The 21,836-nt window shown below is 41.2% G+C and overlaps 2 protein-coding genes across 18 annotated transcripts in view; one reads left to right on the forward strand and one right to left on the reverse strand.

The window, feature by feature from the left end:
• Positions 1-21,836, reverse strand: part of LOC105471893 (spermatogenesis associated 22) — a 68,172-nt gene that overhangs the window by 20,152 nt on the left and 26,184 nt on the right. For 2 of the 11 annotated variants that reach the window (XM_011724742.2, XM_011724698.2), the window contains exons 1-3: positions 5,520-5,666; positions 3,543-3,653; positions 1,679-1,807 (exon numbers count right to left, since the gene is read on the reverse strand). In XM_011724742.2, coding sequence (XP_011723044.2) covers positions 1,679-1,807; positions 3,543-3,585 — 172 coding nt within the window. In that variant the 5' untranslated portion in view covers positions 3,586-3,653; positions 5,520-5,666. The other 9 variants (XM_071082138.1, XM_071082136.1, XM_071082135.1 and 6 more) reach the window with 8 other exon arrangements.
• LOC105471922 (aspartoacylase) overlaps positions 7,663-21,836 on the forward strand; it is a 36,893-nt gene continuing 22,719 nt past the window's right edge. For 2 of the 7 annotated variants that reach the window (XM_011724770.3, XM_071082144.1), the window contains exons 1-4: positions 8,262-8,294; positions 10,590-10,852; positions 15,297-15,492; positions 17,476-17,569. In XM_011724770.3, the coding sequence (XP_011723072.2) occupies positions 10,617-10,852; positions 15,297-15,492; positions 17,476-17,569 (526 nt within the window). In that variant the 5' untranslated portion in view covers positions 8,262-8,294; positions 10,590-10,616. Of the gene's footprint in view, positions 7,781-8,259; positions 8,295-10,589; positions 10,853-15,296; positions 15,493-17,475; positions 17,570-21,836 lie in introns of those variants that run through there. The other 5 variants (XM_071082141.1, XM_071082142.1, XM_071082143.1 and 2 more) reach the window with 5 other exon arrangements.

Here is a 21,836-nt window from a genome sequence, read left to right on the forward strand (position 1 = left end):
GTTCATTGTATTTTAAGCAAAGATAATTTAATCTGTATCTTTTCTACAATCAGTTCTAGTATAGTATCTTTAACTTTGTAACATGAATTTCATCTAATCCAATGTTTATTGAACTTTTTAAATCCCACCCACAGAAAGAAATACATTGTAACTCAGAACATGTATATGCATGGCATATGTGTGAGATACAGACAAACAGAGATAGAGAAAGGAGGAAAAAGAATATAAAACTTCACCATCAAATCTTATCCTTAATATGTGTGATACACTCTGACACAGTCATGTGTCACTTAATGACAGGGATACATTCTAAGAAATGCGTTGTGAGGTGATTTTGTTGTGCAAACATCATAGAGTGTACTTACACAAAGCTGGAGAGTACAGCTTTCTACACACCTAGGCTACGTGTTACAGCCTATTGCTCCTAGGCTACAAACTTCTGCAACATGTTACTGTACTCAATGCCATAGGCAATTGTAACATAATAGTATTTGTGTATCTAAACATATCTAAACATAGAAAAGGTACAGTAAAAATATAAAAGATAAAAACCAATACACCCAAGAGGGCACTTACCATAAATGGAGCTTGCAGGACTGAAAGTTGCTCTGGGTGAGTTAGTGATTAAGTGGTGAGTGAATATGAAGGACATTACTGTACACTACTGTAGACTAAACAAACCATACATTTAGGCTACTATATATATTATATTGTAGCCTACCGTAGCCAATTTTATAAATTATATTTATAAAAAAATAAACTGTGCTATGACATTATGACAGCTACTACGTTATGTCACTAGGAAATAGAAATGTTTCAGCTCCATTATATTTGTAGTGGCACCACCATCACATAGGTGGTGTGACTGACCAAAACATTGCTATGCAGTGCATGGCTGTTATTTTCTATTCTACTCTACTTTATTGTCTTCTTTCTTTTTTCAAAGATCGATTATATCCCAGACCGACTAATGAATCAAGACAAAAGTTTTTTAAAAAACACTGATGAGGCCCTATCTCTTACACAATATAGGAAAATTACTATTTCTGACAAATGGTAACCCTGGTCAGAGCTTGAAGTACTTCAGGAGGACACACATTTGCTTATGGAATAGCTCAGGTTTTCAAGGTCAACATTCATGCTACTTATAAAAATATTATAAATTATGAAATATTTTTTAAATAGTGGAGTATGACCAGATAAATGCCCAGTTGTGCACATCCATGTGAATTTATCATTTTTATACACAAAAATTGGAAACATATGAACTTCATACCTAAAATTCTTCAAGTATATCTTTTATATATTTTATTTTCTTTAAACAAAATAATTACAGATTTAGAAGTATATTAAAGTCTACAGGAGCACAATGGATTAAATTAACAATACAAGTATTGCCATGTAAGAGATATTTTTAAATTCTAGCTATATAAGATCCTATTAATGATTTTTAAAATGTGCCCTCAAAATGTAAATGTATATAACCAGCATGTACCACACATATTTCAGAATGTCTGCCTGCCCATTCCTCTTGCAGAGGAAAGTAAAAAGTCAACAACAACCATTAAGACCTCCCAGCACCCACCAAACCTCAGCTAACTGGTTCAGAGATAAATTACAATTTTCTATAATCCTAGTTTATATTTCCTGAAAAATTTTACCTTATTAATTTTCTTACCTGTAGGTAGAGGAGGAAAATCATAATTGTCAGAAGGGGTACTGATACCTGGATCATCTTTAAGTGGATTAGAAGTTAATGGCTGTCTGTTCCTCTTTTTCTGATTGAACAATGGAACAGGCAAACAGCCTAAATTGAATGTACCAATAAATTAGTACATAATAGACAAATAAGCAGATCTAGTTGTAAAATAATTACTAGTATATAATACACACTTTAAATGTATCTACTTCTATATGCTAATATACTTATAGATTTCTATAACCTTGGATTGACTTTTCCATTCTTTTTAAGATCCTGAATAGCCTAATTTGTTTCTTCAAAAACTTTTTCTTATTCTACCCTAACAGTTTTAATTCCTCTCATATGGAAGTAATTCCCATCTCCTCCCTCATCCCCCAATCTTTCCAAATCCACTTTTTTTTTTTCTTATCCCCCTCCTGTGCTTGCCTGTTACCGTATCAACTGCAGGGGACCTTTAGAGTACAACAGAGGTGAGGAAGAACCAAACTCTGAACCATGCTTTGGACAATAGTAGCACGCCCTTTTGGGCCTTGGTTCTCAAAGTTTCATTGGACTAAGATTTATCTGGAATTCTGCTTAATGTGCACGTTCCTAGACTCTACTCTCATAGACTTTATTTCAATAGATCTAGCCTGGAACTCAAAACTCTGTGATTTTAACAAGCACCCCAGGTGTCTGTAATTATATATTTTGTCAATCATTTTGAGAATGCCTTAGAGAGTAATAATATCCAGTCCAAATGAGAATAAATACTACTACTAATTCCTCCAGATGGTGGATCTAGGATCTCAATTCAGGCCAAAAGTCACAAAATATAAACTTTAAAACTTAGGGAACTCGAAGGGAAAAGAAGTTCAGATAGCTTGTGCATTGCTATAGAGCAAGTCAGTGGAAGAATCCCGATAGGACCCAAGATTCCTAAATATCAGTTCAGATCTCTTGCCACTGTACAATTCTCTAACTGGTCATCATTAATTGTTCTACAGGCAAACACAGACTCTGTGAAAACTCTCTGATTAAAGGCTGGGAGAATTATGTGGGCTCTGGAATCAGACCACCGGGGTCTGAATTATCACTTCGAAGTAGGTTTGCATTACAACTTCAGAGTATGATCTTGAGCAATTTCCCTAAACTCTTTGTGCCAATATGACATACACTGATAGCATAATGATTAAGAGCAGGGACTAAGGGCCAGATTCCTAGGTTCAAATTCTGATTCTGCTACTTCATGGATTACTTATTTAACCTCTTTTAGCCTTGGTTTTCTCATCTGAAGAACAGAAATGATTATAATAACCTATCTCAGAGTACTGGTGTAAAGATTAAATAAATTAATATATATAATCAATGTCTTGAATACAGTTAATCCACCATAAATAATAGTTACTATTATCTTCATTATGCATCATCATTCCCCTTGTTCTCATCATCCTTGCCCTCTGTCTTTAAACTAATAAATCGGGAAAGCAAAAATGATAGGAGAAGCTATTAGAAAGACAGAAGTGCTTCTGGAAATATTTTTTAACAAGTCAGTCACAAATACAAACAAAAATAGATCTATTTCTTTGTTTTCCGTTGTAAAGCATAGAATAACTCAAGCACATCAAATTTGTAGAAAGAACATCAAAATAAATCTAAGAAAGTTTGATCTTACTCCCACCTCTACCACTAAACGTTTTGTCTTGAGTAAGTTATTTTACTTCCTTGGACCTAAAAAGAGGCTAGATTAACTGTTCAATCTATTTTAAATTTATTTCCAATGTTATATCTATAAACTATACAAGCTTTATATGCTATATAGAAAATATAGAAAATTTAAAAATAAAAAGTTGTTCAATACCTGCTGTACTTCGAGCTGAATTTTCATTTAGGCTTCGCTTCATTTCCTTCAATATCAAAATCTATAATTTTCTCTTCAGCATTCCAAATTTATGACACTGTCCCACCAGACCTACAAAGAAAGAAACTTATAACTCATATTGTCTCAACTACAAAACCAAATCCTCAGCCCAGTGATTACTGAAATTATGGTTTTAAACTACTTTCAAACCTGATCATGTAAACACTTTAGGGAGTCCTTTGCTTTCTAAGAGTTTACAACATAATCCACTTTTCCAACTCTGTTCCAATTAAGTTATGACTAGGGCAACTGTAACCTTGCTTCCTAAACATATGGCATTTTTTCACACAGTGTATGTAATGTATTTCAGAATCCAGCGCCCACAAAGAGAATTCTGAACCAGATCTATAAAGAAGACAATGGACCACAGCGTTGGCAAACATACATGCTTCCAACGCCAGGGAGGAAACACAGTATTTAGCCACTGGGAACTTTCTCCATGCCCTACTTTAAGGCATTGTGCAGGTCATCTGCCTTTGCATCAGTTTGAAACTCCTGGATTATATAATACCAAAGACTAAGTCTTCCTGAGGTCAGGAGTTCAAGACCAGCCTGGCCAACATGGAGAAAGCCCATCTCTACTAAAAATACAAAATTAGCTGGGAGTGGTGGCGGGTGCCTGTAATCCCAGCTACTCAGGAGGCTGAGACAGGAGAATCGCTTGAGCCCAAGAGGCTGAAGTTGCAGAGAGTCAAGACTGTACCACTGCACTCCAGCCTGGGCAACGAGGGCCAGACTCCATTTCGAAAAAAGAAAAAAAGAAAGACTAAATCCTCCCTTCATATCCAGAATAAGTGTAATGACAAGTGTCCACCCCATTTCCACAACTTCAACAAGTGAAACAAGTTTTTCCTTAGTTTTCTTCTTTTACAATAGAATTTCTCCTGTAATTTTGCATGTTTAGCCCCCTAACACATTTCAACCCCAATTTAATTCAACAAACACTTGCCCACTGCATGAAGAGGTAACTCCTGTTCTAAATTCACGACCTAATGAGACAGAGAGACGGACACATACACAACTAAGCAATAATGCAAGTCAGGCCAAATAAAACTTGGGAAACAGGCCGGGCGTGGTGGCTCACGCCTGTAATCCCAGCACTTTGGGAGGCCGAGGTGGGCGGATCACGAGGTCAGGAGATCGAGACCATCCTGGCTAACACGGTGAAACCCCGTCTCTACTAAAAATATACAAAAAACTAGCCGGGCGAGGTGGCGGGCGCCTGTAGTCCCAGCTACTCGGGAGGCTGAGGCAGGAGAATGGCGTGAACCCGGGAGGCGGAGCTTGCAGTGAGCCGAGATCCGGCCACTGCACTCCAGCCTGGGCGACAGAGCGAGACTCCGTCTAGGAAAAAAATGGAGGGATGGAGGGAGGGAGGGAACGGAAGGGGAAGGAAAGGAAAATATTCTTGGTGCCATCCTAGGAGCCACAACAGAGATTCTGCCACTTTCTCTTCCAGTGCCAACTCACATCCTATATTTAGAGGAGCTTATGAGGGCTATCGTGTTTCTTAGGATCAAGCAAACAGAATCAACAACAACAAAAAAAAGTTTCTAAGTGTCACATTCTCCCCGCGGGACCACTTATCCCGAGGGCGGGGTCCTTCCTCTACCCGCAACCCCAGCTTCCAAATGGACCTCAGTGGCGTCAGTAATGGGGCTGGTGGCATTCGTGTGCAAAAAGTGTGCTCCATCTGCACACACACACCACCACCACCCACACCACCCACACCAGCCACAACAGCCACGGCCTCAAATGGCGGCCTGTTTTGGCTCCTGACGGGGGCGCGAGAGAAGAGGCTCCAGTCAAGTTCAGACGCTCTTCCAAGGGCCTCTCCTGACCCGCCCACGGAGTGGGGGCGGTTTGGAATCAACACACAGTCTTTCTCCTCTAGACCCTCCTGACAACACGACGCACAACTCTCGCCCTCAGTCTCCCTCGCCTCCGTCAACTGTCGTCCAGGCAGCCCCCGTCAGCAACGGCCGTTCTCCCCGCCTGCGAAGAAACCGCGGGCATCAGGCTGTGCGCATGTGCCGCGGACCGCGCAGGCGCAGTGGCCGCCTCCAGGGTGCGATGGCGTCGTCGCGGCCTCCCTGGCTGCGTTGGGCCGGGCGCGATGACGTTAACGCGCTTCCTGGGCGTTCTCACGCTGTGGGCGCAGGGATGGCTCCAAATCCTTACAGTTTGGCCCAGAGAGGAAAGGGGACTGTCCTGTGACTGGAGAGACAGGGGCCGATCTCCTGCCCAACCGGCCCCAGCCCCAGCATCGTCCAAAAAGTGTGCCCCGCTTCCCCCGCACCCCCTGGCCCTTTCTGAGGGTCCAGACATCCGTTTGTTAGATGTTGGTGGCCACCCAGAGTGTGCCCAGAGATTGCCTCGAAGGCCACCCGAGGGGTCTGTCTCCGTTTCTGGTTCGGATCAGGGTCAGGGAATCTGAGTCCCCAGGAGGCTGGGAACAGAGCTGAAGCCCGGGTTCAGATGGCGGCCATGGAAGGCGGAGAGCAGTCAGCGAGGCAGGGCCGGGGCTGCGGGAGCTTGCGGGAGGGAAGCGCCCGTGAGCCACAGAGACGCTCTGCAGGGGCAGCCGCGTGGTGGGCGACCTTGGGCGTTGAGCTCCAGGCTTCCTGGCAAAGAAGACTGTGGATTCCTGGCCCTGTGACCTTGGGCAAGTTCCTTACTGAACACCCTCAGGACCTACCAGTAAAAATACAATAACAACAATCGCCCTGAAAATACTAAAAGAGGAAATAGACGACCCTGGCACACAGTAAATGCCCAGTAAATGTTAGCCCTTATTTAATACGAATAACAGTAGCTGTCATTTATCCGGAATTTACTATGGGCCAGGTAGTGGATTGTAGTTCTGAGTTCAAAGACCGTGTTTTGTTGTTACCGTATCTTCTAACCATTTGAAGACTGGGATACGGAAGGGCTCGGAGATGAAAGGAAGATTTGTTAGGAAAGGCCTAGGCCTGTAAGACCACAGATATTTTAGTAGTTGCTTTGAAAACTAAAGTAAAGAAGAGTGTTAGAAAATAGGCCGGGCACGGTGGCTCACGCCTATAATCCCAGCACTTTGGGAGGCCGAGGCGGGCAGATCATGAGGTCAGGAGATCGAGACCATCCTGGCCAACACGGTGAAACCCCGTCTCTACTAACAAAAAAAGAAAAAAAAAATTAGCCTGGCATGGTGGTGGGCACCTGTAGTCCCAGCTACTCAGGAGGCTGAGGCAGGAGAATGGCGTGAACCCGGGAGGTGGAGCTTACAGTGAGCCGAGATCACACCACTGCACTCCAGCCTGGGCAACAGAGCGAGACTCTGTCTCAAAAAATAAAAAATAAAAAAAAAGGAGAGTGTTAGAAAATAATATTAGAAGTAGACCGAGACCAGATAATAGCAGACCTTGAATGCCAGAGTAAGGAGTAGCTTTCAAGGAATAGGGTCATCTTTTGGGAAGAAGAAGACTTGAAACAATAAAAATAAAACTTGTTATTTATCATGGTTCCAGAGAGGAGTTACCCAAAACATGAATAGAAGCTTCAGGGAAGCAGATCTTGACTTGATATCTACATACATATGTGCATACATTTACAACATTTCCCTACCCACCCCCAAAATAGATTTTTCATTAAAAAAAAAACAAACCGTAAGCCAGTTACTTCTGTAAGAACTGCGGAAGTGAGAAATATAGAATCTTTGCCAGCAGTTTATAAACTTAATCTATTTTATACTTGTCTTGCTCTGGTTATCATTTATTTCCACCTGGAAAGTTGGTCAGGATGGGCCACAGGGAAGGAGAAAATTAAAGTAGTAAAAGTAGTTTGATTACATAACTATTGAACATCATATTATGTATGAGATATCTTAAGTATAATATTTAACAAAAAACCTTTCTTATCCCCCAATCATACTATTAGGAAACAACCCACCTTAAATTTGTCTCCTACAAAATTTCTGGCAGTGACCTACTGGACAGCCATGACTGTGAAGTAAAACTTTGCTCTGCTTTTGTTTTGTTTTGTTTTGTTTTTGAGACGGAGTTTCGCTCTTGTTCCCCAGGTTGGAGTGCAATGGCACAATCTCGGCTTACTGCAACCTCCGCCTTCCAGGTTCAAGTGATTCTCCTGCCTCAGCCTCCTGAGTAGCCAGGATTACATGCACCTGCCACCACGCCCAGGTAATTTTGTATTTTTAGTAGAAACCGGGTTTCACCATGTTGGCCAGGATGGTCTCGAACTCCTGACCTCAGGTGATCCGCCCACCTCGGCCTCCCAAAGTGCTGGGATTACAAGGGTGAGACCACGTCCGGCCTCCTTTTGTTTTAAACTACATTATTTTATTAATACATCAGGCAACTCTATCCCACAAAAATCTGTAATGCTGGAAGTTATGCTTACTCTTTTAAGTACTTCAGCATATTATTATATTCAACTTTATAATGAGATAGTGACAACTTGAAAGGGTTTCACTTCGTATACTATCAGTTCGCTGAGAACTAATAAAAAAGTGTGGCTTTTGTGGGTCATCCCGAAAATCAAGTACACTTTGGGAAACAGGGAGTTAAAAATCTTTCGGAAGTTAACTTGGTATAAGAGTATGAAAAGCCTCTGTTGCTCTAGTTCTGAGGAAATGCTCTCCTTTTTCCTAATAAAGCTTTCCACCGAAGACAAACTCTGTACACAATAAACAAGGTAAGTATGGGAAATAATTGCTCCAATTCATTAACTCTCAAAAAAGTTATTCATTTTGACATGTAAGAGAAACTTTATTTATGAATGTGAAATGTGCTTCGAAGTGCTGATCTGTTAAAATTCCATAAAACAAGCTTCAAAATGCAAGTCATTTGTGCCAGCTACGAGTAAACTGAAGCAGCATTTCCAGAGAGACTAGGGCAAAGGACAGCACAAACTGCAAATCAGCAGAAAAGAAACCAAGCATAGTAGAGTGTTAATAATTCACCATAGTTACTGCTCTTAAAACCAAAGCAACTAAACAACTGTTATCTGTTTACTTTCACGTGTGTTTTCATCGTCTCTGCACCGTCTGAAGTGTTCAGTGTACATGGATGTGGACAGACAGTCAAAGGGTAGAGGAGCTTTTTTTTTTCCTATTAGAACAGTCATTTTAATATGTAGATTTGATTTGGTTATTTTGCTTTCTCTATCTCTGCATTTTAAGCTCTTAAAGGAAGAATATTCAATTGGGTTTATTAAATATTAGGAAGCATTCGTATTTTATTTTTCCACCATGTATTTTGTTTGTATGCATGTTTGTTTTCTGAACACACTGTAATGGCTGTTTATGTGAATTCTGAAACAGCAAAACTAGAACTGTGAAGAAGACCAAAAATAACAGAGAGGCATCCTATCGTCCTGTAAAAAAACACTAGACTTGGAATGAGAAACATAGGTCTCAGGCCTGGTTTCTCCTACATCCCTGCAGAACCTTCACTGAGTTACTTAACCTCGCTTTCTTTTTTTTTTTTTTTTTTTCTTTTTTTTTTTGAGACAGAGTCTCGCTCTGTTGCTGGGGCTGGAGTGCAGTGGCCGGATCTCAGCTCACTGCAAGCTCCACCTCCCGGGTTTACGCCATTCTCCTGCCTCAACCTCCCGAGTAGCTGGGACTACAGGCGCCCGCTACCTCGCCCGGCTAGTTTTTTGTATTTTTTTAGTAGAGACAGGGTTTCACCATGTTAGCCAGGATGGTCTCGATCTCCTGACCTCGTGATCCGCCCATCTCGGCCTCCCAAAGTGCTGGGATTACAGGCTTGAGCCACCGCACCCGGCCAACCTCTCTTTCATTTACCCCTGCAGTGGGGATGTCAACACCTAACCCACCCTATCGTATAAAATTAATGTATGAATAAATGGAGTGGAAGAACATTATAAATTAAACTGCTGAGCAATTGTAACCAATTACTCTTATTGTACCCTCTATCACACAACCTGGCATTACTAGTACATGGTATTTCCAGTACTTGAACATATTTGACTTTCTGGGTGATTGAGCATGAAATCAAATCAGATTTGGCTCAGAGTCATTTCTCCAAAGGGATGTAATCATCTTAGTATTCTGGATAATTTCCCCTAATAAGACCCCCTTTCGAGTAACACAGTCCAGTGGAGAGTCCCTGCTGACAGTGAATTAGGCCGTGTCTATGAGTTCACATGATGCGGCTAGCACACGCAGTGTGTCCCAAGACATTTGCAGGCATCACAAAGACTTGAAAATTACTAACAGTTGTCTTTCCTTTGGTATTTAGGTAAAAAAGTAAGGAAGATTCATAAGTAAGTTAACACAGAATTACCAAAAATTTCATGAGAAAGAAATGAAGGGATGTTTCAGGGTAGTTTTTCAAGTCCCAAGTGATTACTGATTTGGCCCTTCTGTTTCTGACTGTGAAATAGCATTCTGAAAGAACGGGTGCTGGTGTAAGAGGAGGTCTCTGAGGGTCAGCCTTTGGCTGTTCATAGAGGTGAGATTAAAATGCCCTCAGATCATGAAACACGCTTGAACTCATTTCAGAGAAGAAAGGTTTTGAAATGCCCATGGAAATACTGAGTGGGCCACTTTTTTTATTTTTTGAGATTAGAAATGTATAAACTTTTTTTATTATGACAGATAATTGTGAAAGCCTCACTGGACAACATCCTAGCTGAGGAAAAGAACAGAATTTTTGCATTAGAATGAAATGCGAATTTATTACTGTATTTAGATCTACTGACCATCTGAGGGAGTTAGAAGTTAAAGTAAACAGCTGTATCTCTAGTTGATCTTTGCATATTTTAATCCAAATATGGTAAAGGGCAGGGCTAAAGAAGACAGTGTCCATAAACGGGGCTCAGAACTTGTAACAGAAAATTAAAATATACTCCACTCAGGGGAATTCTGTACTTTGCCCTTTGGGTAAAGTCTCATTTTGATTTAAATTTCTAAACCTTTCTTAAGAAAATCACATTTCCTTTGATCTCTCTTCTGAATTGCAGAAATCAGATAAAAAACTACTTGGTGAAATGACTTCTTGTCACATTGCTGAAGAACCTATAAAAAAGGTTGCTATCTTTGGAGGAACCCATGGGAATGAGCTAACTGGAGTATTTCTGGTTAAGCATTGGCTAGAGAATGGCGCTGAGATTCAGAGAACAGGGCTGGAGGTAAAACCATTTATCACTAACCCCAGAGCAGTGAAGAAATGTACCAGATATATTGACTGTGACCTGAATCGCATTTTTGACCTTGAAAATCTTGGGTAAGACTCTGTTTTGTATTGTATATGTATGTCTGTTGTGTGAAAAGTGGTAGGTGTGTGAAAGAGAACACATATATGTATATGCAGATGATAATTCATGTCCATACGTGCAGTCGCTATGTTGAATAAGATCACTTTCACTTTTAATTATACTGCATTGTGAATTACACAATTATCTGAACTAGGCATTCACTTGCTCTTTTATAAACTTTCTTAAGCATCGGATTATTAAGTTTTCTTTTCAAATGTATACAGACCGAGACAATACATAGAAAAGGGTTTTGTTTTCAAATCATACCCTGAAAGAAACAGATTTAATAATCCTTTGCACTGAGTTAGTGTTTGGCCGCTATGCTTGTATACATAATTGTTAGCTTTTTAGGAAATTCACTACTACGTTTTCAAGCAACTATGTTTACGGTAATACATAAAGTTCTAGTTCAAAACATGTAATGTTGCTAGTAATATTTGTTGAAAGAAAGAGTGATTAAATATCTTTTGCCAGAAGACATCAGATATTTATGATCCGAAGTAGTAGACATACTTAACTTCTGCGATGGATTGTCATAGATGGGATGCCAGAGATAAGAACTCAAGACACTTCACCCGAATTTTCAGTGTTTAAATTTTGCTGATTTATAATATATTGCACACAACGTATGCAGTCATAACATGCTAGGTTAGGTCCTTACTGTTTTTGCCTTTGTTGACATCATCATAGCTACCACTGTAGATATAATATGCCTCCACATATTTGCTTTTTACCACGTCTTCCTTTTTTTCTCTTTTTGAGATGGAGTTTCCCTCTTGTCGCCCAGGCTGGAGTACAATGGCGCAATCTCAGCTCACTGCAGCCTCCACCTCCGGGTTCAAGTGATTCTCCTGCCTCAGCCTCCCGAGTAGCTGGGACTGCAGGCGCCTGCCACCATGTCCGGGTGATTTTTTGTATTTTTAGTAGAGACAGGGTTTCGCCATGTTGGCCAGGCTGGTCTCAAACTCCTGACCTCAGGTGATGTGCCTGCCTCAGCCGCCCAAAGTGCTAGGATTATAGGCGTGAGCTACCGTGCCCGGCCGCTTTCTTTCTTTTACTAAAAAATATTATGAAACATCTGTTTTTCTCAACACTGTGCCAGGTACTGGGGGAGTGCACAGCTCTGTACAACATGGTTTCTACCCCTCAAGGAGTTGGTAGACTACTAGCTAAGATATAAGATACGCACAGGTACAACTAGCCACTCTGTTCTATGTGCTTGTTTTCTGATCAACTCTAATTTGAGTTAGATCATTCCTTAGGTTTAGTCTCACCACAGATCAAAAGATGGACACTACTCTTAATAGAAACATGCCTCACTTTATGGCATAGATGTTTTTCAGGGCACTTATACAGCAGTCATCCTGTTTGTATCAAATCATATTTTTGCTAGCATAACTTTTAATTTGAGAAATGCTTTATCTTTATGACTGAGGTTATGTCAACACAATTCATGCTTCTCTATTGACCTAAGATAGCTGTTAACTAACTTTTATATTACAAGTAAGAATTTGTTGAAGAATAATTTTAGTCGGCATATTAACTTCCCAAATAGCTGTGGAATGGACTGGGGTGAGTTTATGAGCAACCAGTAGTATGCATTTCAGTGAGCACAGTCTTCTCAGTTAAATTCACTTTCTACTCCTTACTGTTAACACTGTTCAGAGACTAGACTATCCCCAGGGTGGTTAAAAAATTACAAAATAAACTAATTAACTTCTTCCATCTACCTCTCCCAAATTTATTCATTTTCCTGTATTCCCCATCTCAGTGGTAGCATCATTCTCCACCAAGTCCCCTACAAAAATCACCCTAGAACCTTCCCAGTGCTTCATCTCCCACGTCTAGCGGGTCACTAAGTCCTCCCAATTATTCCTTGCAAGTACTTCACCTTCCTCTCCAGTTTTACTACCTTAGTTGATTTCCTCTGTGGATAGTCAGAAGGGCCTCTTAAGAGTCTCTCTGCATCCAGACTTGCTCTGACCCTTCCTGCCATCTATTTTCCATCTGATACCTCTAGGAATCATCCTAATATGCAAATCTGATCATGTCTCTCCCCTGCTGAGGATTATTTAAAAGTTTATCCAGAATAGATTTAATCAACTTAGTATGGCTAATGCCCTTCAGAATCTCACACTTCCCTGTTCTTCATCCTTTGGGACTCTTCCAATGGGAGCTCAACTGCAGGCATGAGACGTGTCCATCATTTTTCAAAGCTTCCAAGACTTGACTCCGAGCAACTGGGTAGATACTAGCACCATGTACCCAAATGGTAAAGAATGATAAAGAACCAAAATCGTTGGGGGCAACCTCAGGGGGTTATTCCATGAATTAACTTTTAAAATGTATAAAAATCCATTAGGCTTGGTTTGCATATAATAGGAACCTGAAAATAGTGGTTTAAACAAATAAGCATTCTTGTTCACAAATAATAAATCCAGAGCTAGGCAGTCCAGGGTTCGCGCAGCAGTCACATGATATCATCAGTGCCAAAGGTTCCCTCTACCTTCCCACTGCACTGTCTCAACATGCCAGCTTTGTCCTCATGGTTTTTGCTTCAAAGTCAGAAAATAACTACTCCACCTTCCTGATCGCATTCTGGGCAGGAATTACCCTGTTGTACATAGTAGGTCCCTTGAAGATACGAGCAAAAATAACCAAGGAATACAAATAGATGTAATTTTAGGAAAATATGGTCGAATGGTTTAATGAGGAAAAGACAATTTAAAACACTGTATCTAGGAAAAAAAATGTATCCTAACCATTGTGGGAAGTGGGGAGAGGATAGAGGCCTATTTGAGAATGGAAGAAAAGCTATTGGCCCTTGTGCCAGAAAAAATACATATATCTGTACCTGCAAACTTGTGGCCTTTGTGGAGAGGTTACGGACTCTGAAAATTCTGTCCCTGGACTTCTAGTGGTTCCTGGACCTCAATTAAGAATCTCTAATTAAGCCAGGTGTGGCTGCTCATGCTTGTAATTCCAGCACTTTGGGAGGCCAAGGCAGGGGGATTGCCTGAGGCCAAGACTTCTGTAACCACCCAGCAAGTTCTCCTTGTCCGCTGACCAGACAGAGCTGATCTATCAAGACAAGGGAATTGCAATAAAGAGTTTAATTCACGCAGAGCCGGCTGTACAGAAGGCCAAAGTTTTATTATTACTCAAATCAGTCTCCCTGAAAATTCAGAGATTGGAATTTTTAAGGATAATTTAGTGGGTAGGGGCCAGTGAGTCGGGAGTGCTGGTCAGATAGGAGTAAAATCATAGGGAGTTGGAGCTCTCCTCTTACGCTGAATCAGTTCCTGGGTGGGGACCACGAGACCAGATAAGCCAGTTTATCCATCTGGGTGGTGCCAGCTGATCTGTCAATTCAGGGTTTACAAAATATCTCAAGCCCTGATCTTAGGTTTTACAATAGTGGTGTTATCCCCAGGAGCAATTTCAGAAGGTTCAGAATCTTGCGGCCTCCAGCTGCATGACTCCTAAACCATAATTTCTAATCTTGTGGCTAATCTGTTAGTCTTGCAAAGGCAGTCTAGTCCCCAGGAAGGAAGGGGGTTTGTTTTGGGAAAAGGCTGTCATCGTCTTTGTTTCAAAGTTAAACTATAAGTTCCTCCCAAAGTTAGTTCAGTTTACACCCAGGCATAAACAAGGATAGCTTGGAGATTAGAAGCAAGGAGGAGTCAGATTAGATCTATTTCATTGTAATAACTGCTGTCTCAGTTATAATTTTTGCAAAGGCAGTTTTAGTTCAAGACCAGCCTGGGCAACATAGCAAGACTCCATCTCCACAAAAGATAAGATTAGCGGGGCATGGTGGCGCACACCTGTAGTTTCAGCTACTTGGGAGGCTGAGATGGAAGGATTGCTTGAGCCCAGGAGTTTGAGGGTACAGTGAGCCATCATTGGGCCACTGCACTCCAGCCTGGGCAACAGAGCAAGATTCTGTCTCAAAAAGTTAAAAGGATCTCTACTTAGATTATGTGAGCCCCTAAGTGACTGCATTTGTGCACTAGAATTAGCTAAAGTAGGGTGAAAAAAGATGCATTTGATGCTCTAGTCCCATAATAAATAACCCAGTGTACCATAACTACTAAGAAACTGTTCATTAAATTAATGGTCGTGTTCAAGACTGAAATCAAATGACAAATTCTGTTTGATATGTCCTACCAACCACATAAATGAACATATTACTTTGCAAGCATGCCAATGCAACATTAGTTATATGGAATCAAATGAAGAAAAAGAATGTAATTTTTCATATATAAACATTTCAGGTAAGGTTTTACTTCCCACACAGATTTTTCATATTAAAGATTTGGCAACGGGTTCTTTTTACACTGTGTTCTTATTATATGTTTATATTATCTCAGGCACAGATATTGGTAATCTTTTCCTTTCCGCTTATAACAGCAAAAAAATGTCAGAAGATTTGCCATATGAAGTGAGAAGGGCTCAAGAAATATATCATTTATTTGGTCCAAAAGATGGTGAAGATTCCTATGACATTATTTTTGACCTTCACAACACCACTTCTAACATGGGGTGCACTCTTATTCTTGAAGATTCCAGGAATAACTTTTTAATTCAGATGTTTCATTATATTAAGGTAAGGTTAATGTTATTAATTTATAAGTTAGCCAAGGACTTGTCCTTTTAAGTCAACTACGGATGTGAAACAATCAGAAAACGGTTACGAGGGAAGGTGCGAGAGAAATGGGATTTATTCCACAGCCAGGCTTGTGGTTGGGGGAAAGGGTGCTGCCAGAACACAGAGGCAGTGGTGAGAGGAAGGAGAAAAAGAGAGGAAATAAGTAAAATAATAAACACAATTAACAAAGTACTAAAACACTTGTGGATTCTTGGGTCTATAAAATTACACATTTTATCCAGACAGCCATCAGATTGTGGGCTATTAAAACCAAGTAAAATTAATATTAAAAATGTAAATGGTATGGTCAATTTGTCAAAACCAAGTAAAATTAGTATTAAAACTTTAAATGGTATGGCATCTCAATTACAAGGTTTTAGGAAACTTAAGAAATAGCCCTTCAATGTCGATTAAAGCCCAGTGATAAAAAGATTGCCTCCCTTCAGTCTTGCCCTCGTCCCCATTTGATTTAGACACCCTAGAACACATCTAATCTTTCAGTGCTTCATATAGTTAATCATTTTAAGGCTCAGAAATCTCAGAGAAAATGTGCTAGAAAATAGCAACCAACCAGAAACACACATAAGGAACTGTATGCTTATTTCTGTGTACTAGCCTTCTTTCCTGAGAGCGAGGATGATCGAGAGGAAAGAGTGTGGCCTGTGCTCAGATCCTCACTTTCTCCTTCACTAACCTTATGTAGCAGGACCAGCGGCAGACAAAACCCGGCAGACAAAACTCCTCAGACACCGAGTTACAGAAGGAAGGGGTTTAATCGGCCGGGGGCACCGGCAAGACTCCTGTCTCAAGAGCCGAGCTCCCTGAGTGAGCAATTCCTGTCCCTTTTAAGGGCTCACAACTCTAAGGGGGTGCGTGTGAGAGGGTCATGATTGAGCAAGCAGGGGGTAGGTGACTGGGGGCTGCATGCACCGGTAATTAGATCGAAACAAAACAAGATAGGGATTTTCACAGTGCATTCCTATACAATGTCTGTAATCTACAGATAACAGAACCAATTAGGTCAGGGGTCGATCTTTAAGTACCAGGCCCAGGGTGTGGTGCTGGGCTGTCTGCCTGTGGATTTCATTTCTGCCTTGTAGTTTTTACTTCTTCTTTCTTTGGAGGCAGAAATTGGGCATAAGATGATATGGGGGTAGTCTCCTCCCTTACTTAGACAAAACGCACCATTCCCAAAACCTTGCCTCCTTCATTTTATAAAATTGGTGTCATGACAACACTTACCCATAAGGGCACTCAAAGCCGTAAATGACATAAAGTATTTAAAGCATTTAGCCTGATACCTAGCCTGTAGTAAAGATTATTAGTTTTGTTTCCCTTAAGTTTTGGACAATAACTGGGTAGTGGTCCTGGTAGGAGATCATAATACAGCTATTCTTCGTTGCCTGTTGAAGAGAGAGCTGAATGCTTTGGTAGCCAGACATGGAAGCAGTATCGCTGACACTTTTGTTATCCAAACAAAGAGGCCTGTCTTCCGTTTTCATGCAGATGAGCAGGAGGACGGGAATCAGCCAACATTTGTAGAGAGCTGGACCACAGGAAGAGAAACAGGATTGTTTTAAGAAACCAATACCAAGCTAAATAGTTAGTGTAACCTGTGATGAAACAAAAATCACCACATCCATTCAGAAAGAACATTTATTTCATGCGTTTTGATCATGGTTCTGGAGAACTACTTAATGTACATTTTACCTGGAAAGACATTGGATAATTCAATTTTATATGAATTTTATATTGTATAATTTATTTGTATGTTTCCAAAGCTATAACAACATTGGGTTTTACAGTGTTTCACAAAGCTGTTTTGCCAATCTTAGTTGATGAAGTAAAACGTACTGAAGGTATTATTGACCCCGTTGAAGCAAAGAGAACAAAACATACGGTTTTTACATAATAAGAAAGACGTTTTCGATTTTTTTTCAGACTTCTTTGGCTCCACTCCCCTGCTATGTTTACCTTATTGAGCATCCTTCCCTCAAATACGCAACCACCCGTTCTATAGCCAAGTATCCTGTGGGTAAGTCATAGTTCCCATTGTCATAACTCAATAAAATATGTCCTAGCTGAAACTCAGAGAAATTTATTTTTTATTTTTATTTTTTGGAGACAGAGTCTTGCTCTGTCACCCAGGCTGGAGCCCAATGGCATGATCTCAGCTCACTGCAACCTCCACCTCCCGGTTCAAGTGATTGTCCTGCCTCAAGCTCCCTAGTAGCTGGGATTACAGGCATGTGCCACCACACCCGGCTAATTTTTGTACTTTTAGTAGAGATGGGGTTCCACTACGTAGACCAGGGCTGGCCTCAAACTCCTGACCTCAGGTGATCCACCCGCCTCAGCCTCCCAAAGTGCTGGGATTACAGGTGTGAGCCACTGTGCCCGACTGAGAAAATTATTTTAAAAAAAAACATTTACAGCGACCTTCCATATCCTTAGGCTTATAATTGTCAAGTAACAAGAATTTAGTTCCAGGCAAGCTCTAACTGTAGCAAATTTCCCCAGTTTCACTGAGCAGCTTTCTGGTTTTGTTCATGTTCCCTTTGCTGTAATGTTTGGCCCTTCTATTTAGTCTGGCACAATTCTTCTCATTCACCAGATTCAGTTCACCTGTCACCTCCTATAGAACTTTCCCTGACCCCACTCTACAGCATTAATTACTCCAGAAATGTGTACATTTGACTAATATTTATAGTGTGCCTACCAGAGACCAACCCTGTGCTAGGTGTGGGGGACAGAACAATGAGCAAGACACACAGTCTCCCCTCAAAGAGCTTCGTATCTGATGAGAAGACAGACAGGTAACCAAGTAATCACTGCACCGAGTGATAAATGCTAAACAGGGGCAATTACAGAAGACTGGAAAAGCAGGAAAGACCTAACCCAGTCCTGATGGATCACAGAAGGCCCGAAGAAGTGGGATCCATTTTGAGGTTGTGTGTATGTGTTTGGGGGAGGAAAGGAAAAAAAATTGAGAGCAGGCAACAGGATTCTAGACAAGTGTCTTGAAATTATCTGTGATGAGGCCGGGCGCGGTGGCTCAAGCCTGTAATCCCAGCACTTTGGGAGGCCGAGATGGGCGGATCACGAGGTCAGGAGATCGAGACCATCCTGACTAACACGGTGAAACCCCGTCTCTACTAAAAATACAAAACTTAGCCGGACGCGGTGGTGGGCGCCTGTAGTCCCAGCTACTCGGGAGGCTGAGGCAGGAGAATGGCGTAAACCCGGGAGGCGGAGCTTGCAGTGAGCTAAGATCCGGCCACTGCACCCCAGCCTGGGCGGCAGAGCGAGACTCCGCCTCAAAACAAAACAAACAAACAAACAAACAAAAAAAAAAAAAAAAAAGGAAATTATCTGTGATGAAAGGCCATTGTTTATTTCCAATCTGCTATAGAGCAATACTTTTGTAAAATATAATTTAAAAATGAATTTCTAGAAAAACGATCACATACTTGAATGTTGCAGCAATGTCAAATTGCTATAAAAGTTTTTAAACACTTACTTTTACATCTGTACTTATCTTGCCTGGGACTAGTAGCCAACAATTGGTGGACCAGTCCTGGTCCTCAGACAACACTTTAAGGAAAACAGAATATCATATACAAAGGCCCCAAACCCCTAACTGATGACATGCCATGCTTGATACACTGTGTTCTCCATGTATCTTAGTACTCTCTGTTCCCTACCCGCTTCTGTGGGCTACTAATATATGTTTATTAAATATTAGCTCAAATTACCAGTAAGTACATAATTACACACACACACACACACACACACACACACGATCATCATTCACAGTTGTTGTTGTTGTTGTTTTTTCTGGGAAAGGTTCTCACTCCGTTGCCCAGGCTGAGTGCAGTGGCATGATCACAGTTCACTGCAGCCTTGACCTCCTGGGCTCAGGCAGTCCTCCCATCTCAGCCTCCCGAGTAGCTCGAACTACAGGCACGTGCCAACACATTCGGCTAATTTTTCATTTTTTGTAGAGACAGGATCTCGGTATGATGCCCAGGCTGGTCTCAAACTCCTGACTCAAGCGATCCTCCCACCTTGGCCTCCCAAAGTGCTGGGATTACAAGCATGAGCCATCACACCTGTACCTCATTCATAGTTTTACTCACACATATCCCACACAGACTCATACAAACTTATCCATTCCTTCCCACACAGGTTCTATAACTGTAACCATGTATAAAATACTAGCCAACCAGAGAATGGCTCGAACCCCGGAGGTGGAGGCTGCAGTGAGCTGAGATCATGCTGTTGCACTCCAGCCGGGGCAACAAAAGTGAAACTCCATCTCAAAAAAAACAAAAACAAAAAAAATACTAGCCATCCAACACTGGTAATACATACATTCATGAGCTTGTCCGGAGTGGTCAGATTTGACTGGATCAGAAAGGCAAGGGATCTGTTTCTCCAAAGTACTTGTGCTACCAGTGACCTACTCCAGGTTGTTTTCTGACCCTCTCCTTATTAAGACCTGTCAAAGATCTGAGAAATTTTACCCGACTTACAAGCTAACCATTAGCCTAGTACCTCTGAGTGGATGCCAGTAGAAGACACAAGACTCCTACAACAGAGACAAAGAATAGATTATTGACAGTAGTAAGAGCAGAGTGTCAGCATTTCTGCACCATTCCCCAAGCTCCAGTTCCCACAGGGTGACATGTAGAGAGCCAGATGGCAGCTATCCATGCCAGTGGTTGCATTCTAGGAGAGAAACCCTGAGCTGAGGGAACCTTCATTTTTTTTTTTTTTTTTTTTTTGAGACAGAGTTTCACTCTTGTTGCCCAGGCTGGAGTGCAGTGGCGTGATCTCGGCTCACTGCAACCTCTGCCTCCTGGGTTTAAGCGATTCTTCTGACTCAGCCTCCCAAGTAGCTGGGATTACAGGTGCCCACCACCAAACCCAGCAAATTTTTTGCATTTTTAGTAGAGACAGGGTTTCACCATGTTGGCCAGGCTGGTCTCGAACTTCTGACCTCAAGTGATCTACCCGCCTCGGCCTCCCAAAGTGCTGGGATTACAGGCGTGAGCCACCACGTCCAACTGCGAACCTTCATTTTTATAATGGGCAGTAGGCACAAGTGTCCTTTGCCCCAAGGAAGACCCCATCCCTAACTTCCAAGGCTGTTCACTATACAGACATCCTTGAAAAGATCATCTGGAACAAAAATAGTCCATGTCTTGCTCACGAGACTTGCAGAAATGCAAAAGATCCATGACGAATCCTGTCTCCACATCCCTCTTACCACCTGCTTTGCAACAGACGTGTCACTAGCTGTTTGTCATCTATTCACTTGTTTATCCTGCCAGTTACTAGGCTGCGATTTCATCTTTACCTTCTGGTAACTTCCAGCATGCAGCCCCACACTCTCAAACACCCTGTTTCTTCTCTATTCCATTATCTTTCCTGAGCGTCCCATTAGCATAATTATCGGCAGACTACACTACAATTAAAATTACAACTGAAAATATTTTTTGTTAAATCTCAGATGGTTTAGCCAAGAGTAATTTAATTTAAAAGCAGGCTGGCCAACAATATAAATAAATAAAAATCTAAACTTATTCTGGATATTCAAGTATTGATACTTTGTGCATAACAAGGGGAACTTTATATGGCCATCTTTGGTGGTCCTATTGTCCGAACCAAAAATTAACTTTTCGATGCAAGATCTCATATCAGAGCAGAATATTTAGATTGTAGGACATGGCTACGGCAGTCAGTGTGGAACTGAATGAACAATAATTATACAAATAACTTTTCTAAGTCTCAAATGAGACCACGGTTAATCTGAGAAAGTTAGGAGAAAGCTGTATCCAGTCACTCTCCCGTATTTGTGTGTGTGTGTGTGTGTGTGTGTGTGTGTGTGTGTGTGTGTGTGTTTGGATGATCATAAGAGTGGCTGCAGCAAACTGCTTCTTTCCAGAATAAGGTTTACCTAGAATGATCCTGTCATATTTCTTCTGCCTTGGGAACAGAGTACAAAGGTGCTCCTTGTAGGTGCCTACTAGAAGTTAAAGCAAAATTTGTATGCAGTAATATTCTTAGCGTATTATAAAATGTTGACTCAGAAAGATTGCCTCTCTAATGTTAAACATGCTTTTTTCCAATGAGTGCATGATATAAAAAATTCCCAATAAAACAGCAAAGTTGGAAGGAGAACATATAACATTTCTGATTATTTACAATGAGCTTAATATTCCTTCCTATTGAAATATTTTAAAGAGTTGGCTCAACTTGTAAGAGCCAAACATACGAGCAGATGTTTGTTCTGGCTA

The sequence above is a fragment of the Macaca nemestrina genome, chromosome 17 (assembly GCF_043159975.1).
Source record: "Macaca nemestrina isolate mMacNem1 chromosome 17, mMacNem.hap1, whole genome shotgun sequence".
NCBI classification, from domain to species: Eukaryota; Metazoa; Chordata; class Mammalia; order Primates; family Cercopithecidae; genus Macaca; species Macaca nemestrina.